This window comes from Buteo buteo, chromosome 8 (assembly GCF_964188355.1).
Source record: "Buteo buteo chromosome 8, bButBut1.hap1.1, whole genome shotgun sequence".
Taxonomy (NCBI): domain Eukaryota; kingdom Metazoa; phylum Chordata; class Aves; order Accipitriformes; family Accipitridae; genus Buteo; species Buteo buteo.
This window is the reverse complement of record NC_134178.1, coordinates 44743793-44759083: the sequence shown is the minus strand read 5'-3', so window position 1 is coordinate 44759083 and position 15291 is coordinate 44743793. Positions and strand designations below refer to the sequence as shown.

The window sequence follows — 15291 nt, the reverse complement described above, 5'->3', positions numbered from 1 at the left end:
AATTTATCTTGAGACCTGAGAGATACCCTGCAATTTCAACTGGCTGGCTCAGTACCAGAACAACGATAATGAAAGATTGGTCAGGCGTCACGGGGCACAGAGGCCTTGCATGAGTCTGGACAGAATGGTGAAGGGGGGCAGGAACAATGTTTTCTGGACTGTGATCTTAGGTGATCAATCTGTAAGAAGAGGCCTGGGTTTGAAAACTTGGGTTGGTGCCAAATACCAAGTGGCACATGCCAAACGAATAATTAGTGACTCACAGTAACTATATAACAGAGGATTTAAAAAGGAACCCTTTTTAGGAGCTCCCTAGGGGAATCCTAGCAGATCTGGAACATTATCAATCTGGAGCCTGAAAGTCTGGAATAAAGTACAATGGCTAGTCACACAACCCTTTTAGAGACAAAGTAAGAATTTTGCAACTATTTCAGTAGACGATAGCAAGCCATCACAAGTTGCACAAAGTGCAGTAATGAGACAGCAAGTAACCACTGAGGACGAAACCACATGACTAATAAAAAGGCCAAAAAACATTCCTGAGGACAGTACTGAAAAATGTGGAACAACTAAATTGTATGAGAAATTTTAAACACCCTACCACTTTGTCTCAACAAGAAGGGGGGGGGGGGGGGAAGAAAAAAAAAAGGAAACAGTATTATGAAGATCCTGTTTTATGTGGTCTCATTCTGAGCACAAGAGAGACAGTGAGTGAACAGACACCCACCCCCCCCCACCCCCCCCCCCCGGAGACCTGTAAAATTAAAAAGTTGTCCAGCCTTAAGTAATAGAACAGGTGCAATTTCACAAGTGTATGCACAGGTGGACTGTCACTTAGAGACAATTTAGTGGGTATGTCTTGAGGCTTAAGTACCAGCCTGTTTCAACTCCAAATTACCCTGTCCTTTAGAAGAGCTGCTATGTGGATGCTCAGAATCTTAACCTTGAAGCTCAGTGTAGTGTTAATGTGTCTGTGAAAACAGGCCTGAAAGAGTGCAGGATTCAGATATATTCAGAATTACTTTTTAGAGTGTGTATAAATATGTCTACTCCTTACACGTAGTAAGATGGCAAGATGAAGAAGGAAAGAGAACTAAAGGAAACCAATTACTGCCTGGCCCACTTTAAAGAAAATGTCCTTTCCTACCTTCAGCTGTAGCTGCATTCACATTCACCCATGGTGAACTTTACAGAAGGGCTGGCAGAACAAAGCAGATTTTTCCCTAGGGCTAGTACTAAAATCCTAATAACTAGGAATATATCTGATTTTGAAACAGCCTGTTTATTGATACAAGAACTGTGTCTGTGGTTGATACAATCGGCTTACAAATGGCAAGAGACAATTGTCTGATAAAACTATGAGAATACAATTTTGAAAACCTTTTAATCAGATCTTGAGTACTAGGTAATAGCCCTACAATAGACCAATAGCCCTACAAACTAATCTGTCTTTCATTCTAATTAATGTTCTAGTAATACACAGTAAAGATAATTATATAATTCCCAATATAGCTATATCTCAGGTCAGCTCACTACTACACTCTGTCCAACTAAGGATCCCCACACAGAAGCTGATGAACTTGTCAGAATCAAGGGGAAGAGACTCCACGTCGTAGTACACTCACAAAAGCCTGATGCATTAGAACTAGAGATTTCAGGTTTTGATTAATTTTGTCAGTAACTTGTTCAAAAGCATAGCACAAACAGTACTTACAGAACAAGCAATGCCTTAAGATAAGTATCCACCTGCTTGACAAGACATATGACAAACTGCTGAACAATAGTTTCTCTGAATTAATGTAAATTGCTTACCTCATCATAATAAGCTCTCAGATCAGCTCTTTTAGATCGTAAGTCCCAGAATACGACAGTCCCATTTTCATAGCCTATCAATAGCTGGAGGAGGGAAACAAACACAATTACAGTTTTGGATTAAAAGGGTATATACAAATATTGAAGAACTTCATGATTTTAAGAGATTTTTAAAAAATAAATAAGCACTATAAAAAGAAATGCTGAACTGATGTGCAAGATTGTAGTTTGCACTACACATAATACCCTGCTTTCAAATTATCTTTCACCATGAATTACTTCTCATTACTGACAATTTAAGATCTGTTATGGAAGAAAAAATGTGCTTTATACATCTTTTTTTTCTTTGCTTGTTTCTTCTGCAAGATTATGTGCCTGGACAGTCTCCACAATTGTGTATCTGCTGAGAAAGTAAGACCATAGCATGTTCCTGTCAGCTCTTACCTTCCTTGCCCCTGGTTGGGGGAAAAACCGACACCTACAAGATCACTTAAATAACTTCAAACCAAAAAGTCACCAGATTAAACTCCAATTCAACTACTTACATTCCTTTAATTTCTGCTTTCTATTGCTTTACAACATTTTGAAGAGCTCCCCCTGCAGAGAACAAATTGCTTGCTTTCCTAGGAATTGAAAATAAATTAACTGGTATGCCAATTTTTACTTCTTCTAGAACTGGTATGTCATATCATCACACACACCTAAGAAATACCAGCAAGGAAGATTTGTGAAAAGATGAAAGAGAAGAAAAACGATGCCTAAGAGAAAAATAAGAATGAACAGAATCCTTTCTCCTTGTCACTATTGAAAAGAACCAAATTATTGATCTGGCACAGTATTGAGTACTATTCATTTGAACACAATTAATTTCAGATCTCATGGAAGATGTGAAGTCTAGCCTACTTAGGTGTCCTGTAAATGGTTTCCCATGGGGCATGTCTTCCTAAGAATCTATCCTGGACATGAAGACTGGGAATGACCAAACTGGCAGACTCATACATTTCTGCTATAGAATATTTTATACAACTGGTAGTGGTAACTGCAGTTGTTCTTTGTCCATAAACACATGGATCACAGAATGCAGGCAAGAATTTACAGTTTCTATATTAAGAAATTGAACAGAATGATAAGAATATCTCTTAGTCTGTGAAACCTTACCAGCATCTTTGCTATCACTCACTTTAGCTTGCATAAGTCATAAAAATGAAACTTGGCTGGACTGCTAAACAAAACATCACTTTATTTCCAAGTTAAATATAATTGATACATCAATACTGCTATAAAAGAGTCTGGGAATAGTCTCAGTCCTACTAGATATGATTCTTTATATTGCCAGGAGAATATTCATTATGTGGAGATGTATTACCTGAACTGGGAATGATTTATAATTAATATAGTTACTACCTGAATATGAAAAGTACCTGATTACTTAAGAATTCTGCTCCTGCAAAAAATTCAAACTGTCCTGGAGAAATTCCAGATTATTTATCATTTTTGCTCTGGTCAGGTCAATACGGGATTCTGTGGCAGAGTAAATGTGAAAAGACATCCTGTTCAGAAAGCATGCAGTTAACTGGATAGCACTTGTGTCAGGATGCCATAGGGTATTCTTGGCTAACAGACTGCCACTGAGAGAGTGAACAAAGAAGCATCTTACTGTGACTGCTTTCGCTGTTAGTGTAGTGATCCTAAATGGAAGACAACTGTATACCCAGGAGTGAGTGATCCACAGCGCAGTTAACCTGAGTAGGTGCTGACCTATGCTGTGCTATGTTGTGCTGCACATAGCACTTGGCTTTCAGGCCTGTGTTGTGCTGCACGTATTCCTTGGCCACAAGATAAACTTAGCTGGCTACTTCTAAAGATGCCTGTAGGCAGCTCCCACTTGGTAAAGGCAATTACAGCACCTTTATGTCTTTATCTTAATGTAAGGTAGTATGTCTCATGTGAACATCCTATTGCTTGGCAGTAGAAGTGGATAGTTTGTTTGGGTTTTTTTTAAATCTTTTGGGACCTCTAAAGATCAAAATGCTGGCAAAGCTCTTCACAGAGGGAACCAACACAGTGTGCTGTGCCCTTATTGGAGGTTCATCGAATGCTACACGGCTTGGGGTTCTCACTATCCTTTTCATACTAATTCCAACAAAAGGTATTTTAATCAATATGTAATGGAGTTTGACTGCCTTCCTTACTGTCATCATAACAAGCACTTGCACCAGTGCATTACAGCTGGCTAACAAACCAGTTGAGTCCAGTTTGTATCTCCCAGTATTCTTTTCACCTCAGCTTTTTTACAAATATATTCAGGAAACTGAAGGAACAGAAAACCATTTAGTATGTGACCCTGTTTCTTAATAAGCCTTTCTCCCTGGTGAAGCAGGCTTGTCTTTTGATTTTTATCGCTCTCTTTTGCAAAGATACCATGCTCCAGGTTATTACCAAAAGTTAAATACCTCCTATCAGAGACAGCATTTCACTGATCCATTGCTGAAATGGTTAATGCACAACAGCACTACAGAATTGCAAGATACAAAGTGCTGTGATTTCAGGGAAGTTGAAAGATAAACAGATTTGCTGCATAGCCGGGAATTTCTCTCTCTTTGCTCAGATGGTAGCCGTGCTGTTTAACTGTTAGTACTGTGGTATCACACTAAAGTCAAAATTCCAACTGGGTGGATGTGATTAGTCTCATTGCCAGTGTATTTATGATGCTCTGAACTCTGACCTGTCTGAACCATAGGAAACTCAAACATTCACACTCCTCTTGGCCATGGTGAGCACTTGAGAGATCTATAAGACAAATTCTACGTCTGTAATAGAGATAAAAAATAAAACATCTATAAATGCAGTTGGAGGGGAAACATAGATGAAGAAAAATATGTGTAAATATGTGTAAAAAGAGTCCAGGAAGGAAAAAAAAACAGATTTCTCTTCAGCTTGTGTTTCCTGGCACCTTGTTTAATTACTCATGCTTAATTAGGTTAAGAAACATGCAGAAGGCTGGACAGAATTTGAACGAGGGAGGAGTCCTGGCAAGATCTTCCTTGTCTAGTGGAATTGCTCCACATTTTGACTTAAATCCTTCTTCATGAAATGCTTTTGATGGTGTTTTAGGGAGATTTCTCCTTTACAATCAACTAATTGCATCCTGGTATGTGCCAGCCAGCCCCTTCCTTGTCCCAGTAGCACAAAACAGCTGGGAGAAAAAAAAACAAGCCTGCCAAATGCACACTGTATTTAGGTGTTACTAGACCTCAGAACACAGACTCAGAGATAGGAAGTTTAGGCCACCAGCTAATAGTTAATAACACAAAACCTTTTCCTATTAAGCTTTCTCCATTTGCTGGGAAACTGCAAATCACTGCAGTTAATGTCTTCTCCTGCGTCAGCAAGAAAAGTCATGTTTGCTACAGATCTGCCACTTACAAATGTCTGTGCACTTCAGTCTGTTGCTAATGTACACTTATTCGTTGATTTGGCAGACACAGTTATATTTCATGAACTTAATCACTAGGTCCTCAAATTGTTCTTCAGTGACACATTAAACGCGCAAATTCTCTTTGTTGTCTGTCTTCCAGCCGCAGCTTGCTACATTAATAAAAGAGACTGTCTCCAAAGTCTGCCTTGATAGTTTGCCTGGAGGGTACTCTGGAAAAATTTTGAATGGCAGGAGTCTTCTAGAATTACATTCACGCTTTTGGCACATTATCGGTTACTGATATAAAATGGAACTTTTAGGAATTTAAAGAATTTTTAAAGATGAATATACAGTCAGCACACAAATTCCCCTGGCTTTCAAGAAAGAGATCTTATGAGTGTCCTAGATTTGGAAAGGTTTGTCTGTGTTTTAGGACTCTCAACCACTCAGTGCCCACAGGAGAATGCTACTTATTTACTTCAGCAAAACATGCCCAGATCTGTGAACAATTTTGTGATACCCCAGACAAGAATATACCACTGGACCCTTGCAAAGTACAATACCCTTGTACTTGTAGAGTACAAGAATATCTGTATTTTGAGCAACGATTATGACTGATTTGTAGCCACTATTTAATTCCTGAAGCATACGTAAAGAACACTTTTATCTGCTGCTCCCCATGAAGTGATGTGGGGCGTCTGATTTCTCCCCCCAACACCTCTTGTTGGTCTTTGATCATCTTGCTAAGCAGAGTATGTAGAACTATCTTGAAACAGCTCTATTACCTAAGAACAACTCCGCTAAATCACACAAAAGGTCTACCTATCACAGTATCTTGTACTTAAATGGCCAAGAGCAAATACCAAAGAACAATATGGGAGGAGGGCAAGTATTTACCATAGTCTCACATATTCTCTCAGCACAAGTTATTTTCTCAAAGATAGCCAACTCTTCAATTAGACGTGACTTGGTTTAACCTCATCTTTAATAACCTTTCAGGAAAATTCAGCAAACTTCTTCAGTAACCTTCAAATCTGTTTTTCTTGTGTTAACTTTTCTAGTCTCCCTTGCGACCAATATACATTTTCAGCACCATTTGGAAAGAGTTTTATCGCTTCTTCCCACTGAACATTTGAAGAAGTACTTAATTGGCTTGTTTGGAATCTGACATTTGTCAGCTTTGTTTGATAGTTTTTGTATTGAAAGCAACTATGAACTGTTTCTACCCTCTTCATAACAATTGTGATTTTCAAACTCAGAATCACAATCAGCTCTTTTCCACAATGAATTGTCCTGTCACACTTAGTTGTGTCTCACATAGAAAACCTTGCCCCTTCTCTAAATTTCTTTTAGCACAATTATGTTCTTTTTGACATAGAAGGACAAATATTATGCTTGGTATTCAGCAGGCAATCAATCATGCATTTATGCAATAGCCCTGTTTTGTTCTCTCTTCTTCTCCAGATAATGCCTAATTTTGATTTTCTTTATTGGTCACTACTGAGCATTGAGCTGACATTTCATTGAACTATCAATCACCACTCAAAGCTCTTGATACCAAACAGTAACAATCAGCTCAGACCCACTGGTTTGTATGCAAAGTCAGAAACATTTTCCCCCACACATATCACTTCCTATCATCTACACTGAATACTGACAAAAGACAGTATTTAACCTGTCATTTTACAGCTGAGTTTCTCAGCCTCCTGAAGTCCAACAAACCTGATCACATCATTGCTTACTTTCTTTTCTAGGTTGTTTATGACAATGCTGAACAGTGGAAGTCCCAGAAGTTGTTTTTTTTCTCATTTTTTCCCCATGCTGAAGAAAGATTGTTTTATCCTTCATTTTTTTCAACCAAAGTTTAATGAGACTTAATTGAAAAATTTAATTTTTTTCTCTACTGTTGTTTTTTCTGATCTAGAGCTACGTCTTTTGATTTAGTCCCTGGATCTTCTCTTACATCTGTGCGTACCTTTTACTGACATCTTTCTGTGAATATCAAACACTATAAATTCCACATTCTGCAAATCTGCAAGTATTTTGTTAGTACCAATTTGTTCTTTACATGACTATCAATCTATCAATGACATAAACGGCTGCACTGGGATGGTTTCTGTATAGCTTACATTTTCTACTCTTTCTCCCCATGAATTGCCAATGTTTGTTTTTCATAGGGATCCGTCTGATTTTGTTGTTGCTGTTGTTGTTAGTATGCTAGTACTTCATAAGTGGCCAGATGTCTCCAATGTGTCCTCTGAGCAACAAGCAATAGTATTTCCTAGCAAGTTCTCCTCTAACTCCCTTTCCTGGGACCTTTTTATCTTCTCCCTTTCTGCTGAAGTCAAAATATTTTAGGTTTCTCTTTGGACATGGTGCATGACATTCCTGTAAGAGATGTTCACTCACAAGACCACTTTTTCTTTTAGTATCATATCCTTTTTCCCTACACTGTGTGATTTATTAGGTCATCAGCAACTTCTGTTGTGGCCAGCGAACAAGAGTTATGCCTCATCAATAAACCTTTATTTTTATTAGGTATTTTGCCATAGACAGTCAAATAGCATTTCTTGATGGCTTCTGGTCTGAGGCTACAACACTACGCTTCATAGCGTTTAATTACTCTATTTGCTGTATTCTAAATTACTTGATCTACTGTTACCTTCTTCCAAAAAGGCTTAGAGATCCAATCTAACTTGTTGGAGGGCTAGCTGGCAAATGCATCATTTTCACATAGTTCACCTTGCAATATGGTAAATCCAAGGACAGCTAATGCAAATGAAATTCAGATGTAGTCATCAGTGTGTTTCTAGGTACCCATATTCATTTCAGCATAATGTCCCCCGTATCAGTATCAGAAATTCAAACTGCTGCTAGTTTCCAATAACCATCAGCTGTTATGTGAGGCACACTGTCAAACAGATACACCATTTGTAAGATGCAGTCCTTTATAAATACACACTAAAATGCAATTAGTGGAAGTGATCAAAAATTATGAGATAGTTAAATGCCCCTTCCACACAGGCAAAATGCTCAAAAATTCAGTAGCAACACATAAATAAAAAAGCTCTAATAAAATTGGTTTTGTGGCAACCAAATTTCGTTCTGGAAAAGCTACCATACAAATAAAACCAACTCCGATTTTGCTTTCTGACAGTACCAATCACAACCCTTACACTCTATGTTTTGCTTCCACTTGTTGACAGGTCTTTACTATTCTCAACTCTGTTCACAAACTGCATCAAGTTCTAAATGTGGGTTACTATCATTGTTATTCTTGTAAAGAAAAGATTTCTTATCTTATGAAAACCTACTATAAAACCTTCATAATAGCATGTTTATCCAAGTACTGAAGTCATGATACAGTTTTTAGTCAATTCTTACTTAAGCAAAGTCAAGTTTATTTAATCAGGAACAATTTTGATTGGCTATAGGTTTCAAAGTACAGTATGTTGTCTGCATCACAGATTTTTACTCATTAAAATTGTACCAAGAGAATTTTTTTCTTAAAAACTGTGAAAGTGACACTGCAAATACAGAAAGCAAGCATATGATAAAATTAGTGTATAAGCAAAAAGAAAGTGCTATCAAGGCAGATAAAGGGTATGAAATGCTGTAATGTTTTATACCATTAGTTGTACTCACTTTTCCCTCATCTCTTGGACTGTCACTTAAATGTACAACTGGCCCAGGGTGAGTCTTTGTAGATCTGCAAGACAAAAATCAAATCAAAGCTATGAATGTTTTTTGTATGAAGAGATAGCTGCTTACCTTAATTTCTACGTGTGTTAACGTGTACCTCCAATGGTTTAAAAGTCATTCTAAAAAGCCCAACAGGGGAAGATAACTGTCTGAAAGTTATCCATATCTCTTCATATTCTCCTCTATTTCCTTCTTGCTGTTATAGGCAAAGATTCTCCTTTGTTGATGAATCCTTTCTTCTATTTTTAAAAAAAACTCGCTATTCCTCTTATTACATTAATTTTTTTCCCCTCTGATTTCTACGGCTTTTTTGCCTTTTCTATTTTCGATTCCCCCTCTTTCTGCCCTCCCTCCCTCAATTGCTTGATTTCAAGGATAATCTGCCAAGGATTTGCAAAGTCTTCACTGGATTCATTTCAATACTGGTAAGAAGACTCATCCAGTTCCAATCTCATTAATGACAGGGCTTCAGTGGCCTCACCCACACTACTCTATCAGGTAGCTTCTTAGCATTACTGCAGTGGGGTTTCAGAAATGGAGCATCTTGCCATTGTCTGTTCTGTAAAGCCTTATGACATCTTCAGACCAACTAATATAGTTGCACCCATAATGCATGTACAGTGAGGCTTCTCAGCCATAAGACCCACCGCATGAGTCTTTGTAAGCCTCTGTAAAGATTACTTATTGTTCTTGCTGCCCCCTCTCTTTTTGTAACATGTACCAACAAAGTAGTATGCAACTTAGTATAGGGACTGCTGCTTAAGTCATTGATGTCCAGCACCTGACATCAAATGCAAATCATAGGAAACTGAATAGACAGATGAAGATTTTTCAACTGTCATCTTTTCTGACCAGATCTTTAGGCCCTGGCAGTCATACAGAGCAAGAAGACAAGCACCAGCCCACAAAGCTTCAGGCCTGCACAGAACAGGATCTTTCTTTCATCTAGGTTCTGGGTCAGAGCACACGTCCCTTGGAGTTCAGCTTAGAATCTAGACTTGCATGGCTGGTCTTGGTTTACCAAAGGTCACCAGAAAAAAAATATGGCAGAGGCTGGAAGGGCCCATAAAGCTAAGAATTTATCTGGAAGCCATACCTAACACTACTTAAGCTCCAAATTTTAAAACAATCTGCAAGAGAATTAAACAAACCAAAACTAGGTTCCAGCCAAACCGCTCAAAGGATTTTCCTAACTTATCAGTGTTCCTCTTCCTTTGGCCCAAATACTGCACTACAGCAAAACTGGCCTCTGTTCTACCAAGTCAGACTCCAAATCAAGACTGAGTGGTATGCAAAAACTCCCAGGCAACTCAAACGTTAAAATACTGTGGAGCAATCTATATCCTCACAGACGACTCTTTCCCAAAACAGTACACTTCAACACTGTTGAAAGCATGCACACTTTCCTCTGGCCTCTATTTTTTGCCAGTAGAATGTCTTAAGTATTTCAGCTATTTGGTCATGCACCAAAGCGGGGCCAAACAGCATGGCAAAGACCTTGTCTGATATTTACCTCTGAGCTAAAGACAATGAAAAATTACTCCAGACATCCTTAGACCTTCCAAACTAAGTTTATTCCAAGCCAGAGAGAGAGAAAACTTCAAGTCACCTGAAGGCTAGACAACCTTCCAAGACTATACCCCATGCCTTCACATATATTTTAACATTACTGCTAGCTGCATACACAAAGCTTCTTTGGTGGACCTTCTCCATGAGATGATCCCATGCCAGCATCTTCAGCTTTGGCAGATCATGTTTCCGCAGATACCTGCAGCATGTTACTTTGCTACATGAGGTCTTGGTGAAGAAGGCTTCTACAAGAGCATTTTGCAACATATCCCAGCACAGAAGTGAGATCAGCAGGAAAGCAGTGGACAGCCAGTCTATACAGCAATATTCTATACAGCCTGTCTTCAATGGTGCCACCAGCAAGTACCCATTTGGCTTGAGACATGGCACACAACAATTTTTGCAGAGATGCAGTTAGCGGGAAATCTGGCTGTCATTCCTATCCAAGCCAAATCCCCAGAGGGGACCCCTCTGGCTAAGCTTCTGTTTCTGAGTAACCTGTACTGGAATTAAAAAAAAAAACAAATCAAACCATTTCCACCACACCAGACCTTGGAGCAGGCAGGGTAGGTAGGCAGTGATGGGGAACTGAGGGGTGAGCTGAGGATATTTGCAGGCAGCGCTTAGACCCACACACATCTTGTACATCTGTCCTCAGCAAGTGAATGTGACATCCTGGGGCATTCTAGGCTGCTTTAAACTTTGTTTCTGATATAAGCTCACCTATCTGAACTGGTCAGAGTATGTTGATGGAAAGAACTAGATCTGTTTGGAGTACATGCTGCCTATGCCATGATGGGCAAAGGAGGAAGAATAAGAGGAAAAACCATGAAAAGAAGAGGCAGCATAAGAAATTTTAGCTTTTAGCCAGGTAAGAACAACTCACAGATGACAGAAGAGGGAGCAGAGCCAAGCAAACATCAGGCATGACTAAGCTGGCAACAGACAAAATGGTGGAAGGAACACGTGCAGGCTGACAAGGCATACTGGTCTGGGCAGTTGTCCCAGCCCATTGAACCAACCAGTACGCAGGCTGGGTTGCTTAGCCATACCAGTATCGGTACTTGACCAGGAATATTGGCAAAATTGGCGAAAATGGAGGGAGAAGGGGAAAGAGCATACTGTCTTCCTAAGCTAAAGATTAATCCCATCTAGGCTGCTCTTTGTACCTACCAATTTTAAAAGTCAAGAACAATTTAGATAAATCTGTGCAACCACCATTTTCTTTTTAAGATACATAAATCATTGCTTACCAAAGAATGTATCCATTTATCTTTGGGTAGAAGCAAACTCTTACATGAACTGTAGTCACTCTAGCTTACATCTAACTTTCATTGTCACACAAACTAGTTGTTCCTCTGTAAATGATATAAAACTGTCATTTACTACCAGTCTTATTTTTATCTTTTATTCTTGCAGGGGCATAGCCTCAGATTTCCATGCTAAGAGCTCAGCAAAAATGGGTAACCTTCACTAATACAATACATTTTTCTACCTCCTCCATTTCCCTCTTGAATCTATTGTAAATGACAGTTGGAGAATCCTGGGATTTATTACACTGTAATAAAATTTATTTTTGCTTTTCAGGATATTAGGCATTTTTTTGTTTCTTTTAGGAGTATTATCCTTTTATTATTAGGTTCCTAGCTATTTCTTCAGTTTTATTAAGAACTTCATATACATTACCAGCAAGGTTGACACCAAACACAGCAGTCTTTGCACTAAATGTATGAGATTTTATTTTTCCTCATTCTCTTTCCTCTATATTTGATATAAGTATTATCTTAATATTATCTTACTCCTCGGTATTTTAATAGTTTAGTTGTTTTGTATTATAACTGACTTGGTCAGGCTTCTTCCAGTTTTATTATTTCAGTCTGTCAGGTATGTCACTTTATCAAAAGACTCAATGAACCATTGTTTTGCTTTCACACGTACAACACCAGCCTTTGGTTCCATTCTTGTCAGCTCTTGTGTGTCAAATATTGGATGCAGGTGTCAAGGTGTTGGCAGTGGGGAGTTGCGGGGGGGGTCTCTGTGAGGAGCAGCCAGGGCTGCCCCGTTCTGGACACAGCTGGCTCCTGTCAGCTCCAACAGACCCATCGCAGGGCACAGCTGGGCCCAACAGCCAGGATGGTGGCACCTGAGGGAAAACAAATTAAGAAAGGGCAAAAAAACCCTGCTGTACAGGCCGTGAGGAAAAAAGTGTGAGAAACAGCCCTATGAGCAGCAAGGTCAACGAAGGAGGAAGAGAGGAGGTGCTCCAAGCACCGGAGCAGAGATTCCCCTGCTGCCTGTGGAGAGGACCACGCCAGAGCAGATATTTCCCCTGAAGCCTGTGGAAGACTCCACACTGGAGCAGGTGGATATTTCCTGAAGGAACTGCAGCCTGTGGAGAGCCCACGCTGGAGCAGGTTTATCCTGAAGGACTGTAGCCTGTGGAAGGACCCATGCTGGAGCAGGGGAAGAGTGTGAGGAGGAAGGAGCAGCAGACAGGAGCTGTAATGGACCAAGCACAACCTGCATTCTCCATCCCCCTGCACTGCTCAGGGGGAGGAAAGGGAGGAGGTAGAGGAGCTGGGAATGAAGGAGTGAAGTTGAGCCTAGGAAAAACAGGGGCTGGGGGGAAGGTGTTTTAGTTTTAGAAGTGTTGCTTGTAAGAGGAGAGCTAGGCATTAGGCTCTACAGTCAATTTCTCCTAAGGGTAGACATCATGACTGCACTACAAGTAGGATTAAATAGAGCAATTAGTGTTTCATGAGTTCTGTAAACTAATATTATTGATATAATATAGTTAGCTATCAGAGCTACAGATACAGTAATTACTACTTTCATACAGTAAATTATACTGCATGTGGAAATGTCTACACACAAAAACATTTTGCCTCATGTAGCTTGAGTATACATAAAAATGTTTTGTTTCCCCTCATTGCTATTACAGTAGAGTTGTCAAGGAGACTGGAGAGTTGTATGCTGTCATTGTGGAACAGTCGACAAAGAAAGAAAAACACTGTTGAATTACATTAAAAGCAAAAGCAGAGATCCAACAGCTCCTGGAAAGGATGAAGAGGTTCTAGGAAACCAACCATACTTGAAGCTATCATCAATAAAACACACTACTGTTGATGCCAGATACTCCTGTATAGGCATTCCTTCAAGCTGGCTTTAGGAGACTGTAAAAACTAACTAGATGCTACCCTTGACAGAGGGGAAAATAAGGAAGAATCAGTAGGCAAAAATAAGACATAAGTGAAATAGTTGAGCAGAGAATTCTTCATTCCCAAATACTAGCTGGGGTACAGCTGAGAATGACTGAGAAAATAAAAGCTCTGAAAAGACATGAAAAGGATAAAACACAAAGCCAAGTCCATACACAGCAGAAAGAAAAAAACATGAAGGTCAAGTCCAAAAAATATGAGCAATGATTTGCAGTAAAAAATTCCTACAGCAAAAGCTACCTTCAACTGAGCAAGAAAAAAGCATGAGCTAATGATACAAGACTGCAACATTTCATAGCCTTTGTTGACCCGTAAGCCCACAAAAACAGACTGCTGAAGAATTGAAATTGGAACAAAAGGTTCCCATGACAGCTGTACAGAGCTAGAAGTTTGTTAAGAAACTAGTCATACTTTGAGCTGGTTTGCACTTAATCAGAAGTTATTCCTGACAGCAGCAGGTATTAATTTATTTGGTGCATGTTCATTTTGAGAGATGAGAGAGCTGATATGCCCCAAGACTTGACTCTTACTCGGAACAACAGGACTGAAATGAAGAAACCATTCACTGTTAAACAGTAGTCTTCAAAAAAACATGTAAGGATGGAAGGATTTATTTAACTATTTTATTCTAAAATTCAAAATCTCAGAAAGAAGTCTTCAGTAACGTTATAATTTGGACTGAGGAAAACGTGAAAAACACATAGATGATGTATTCCTCCATCATTCTGGGAAGTTTTATGCACTCCAAGAAACGGAGTGACTTACATACTGTTGTAAGAACTTCAAATACCAAGACAATATCTAAAGCAGGTAAAAGTAATGTATGACAAAACAGAATAAAATAAAGAGAAAACAAGTTTCCTGTTGAAAAAAATACCCTGCACAATTACAGAAGCACTGTAATGATTTCTGAGAAGAATGAAAATCTGGTGGTAGAAAGTGGTAGAAGGAGTTAGGAGAGGAAAAAAAAAAAAAAAGAAAACATCTGTATTAGTCATTGTTACAGAGTTGGAGTTGACGGAATGTGACAGTGCTGAGAAAAGCACATGCATAAGCAGATACTTCTGCAGTGCCAGTAGTCAGACATCTTCTACAGTTCTGCTCTCCACAAAAGTGTAGCACACCAGAGATTTTAAGACTTTCTTTTCACTGGTAGAGTCACAGAGAAATTAAAAAGAATGAGCAGAGTTAGATACATCATTCACATACTGTGGATCAAAGCTGGGAATTGGAGTAAGAATCAGTTCAACCTCAAGATGCAACTCTGAGTCTTAGACACAATTTCTAAAATGTCTAGAAGAAGGATGCCTTGCAACTTGCACTTTCTTTATACTAGGAATATTTCCATTTGGGTCCATGCACAGAGGGTGAAGCAGTTGCTCCTAGACTGCTACTTCTCCTGCATGCTTCTTTCCTTCACCGTGGTGGAACTGCTGGCTCTGAGATACATCTAGGAAATAGGGATGGGCAAGGAAAGGGCTAAGAAAGGAAAGACCAAGTTATGGCGCTGTCATAACTGAGTTCCAATTTGCCCAATTCTTTGATACTCCAAATCCCATTAATTTTGACAAG

General features: G+C 39.2%; 1 protein-coding gene across 2 annotated transcripts in view; it reads right to left on the bottom strand.

Annotated features, from left to right (window-relative positions):
- STXBP5L (syntaxin binding protein 5L) overlaps positions 1 to 15291 on the bottom strand; it is a 189144-nt gene that overhangs the window by 75937 nt on the left and 97916 nt on the right. For both annotated transcript variants that reach the window (XM_075034404.1, XM_075034405.1), the window contains exons 6-7: positions 8876 to 8939; positions 1813 to 1896 (exon numbers count right to left, since the gene is read on the bottom strand). In XM_075034404.1, the coding sequence (XP_074890505.1) occupies positions 1813 to 1896; positions 8876 to 8939 (148 nt within the window). The remainder of the gene's footprint in view (positions 1 to 1812; positions 1897 to 8875; positions 8940 to 15291) is intronic.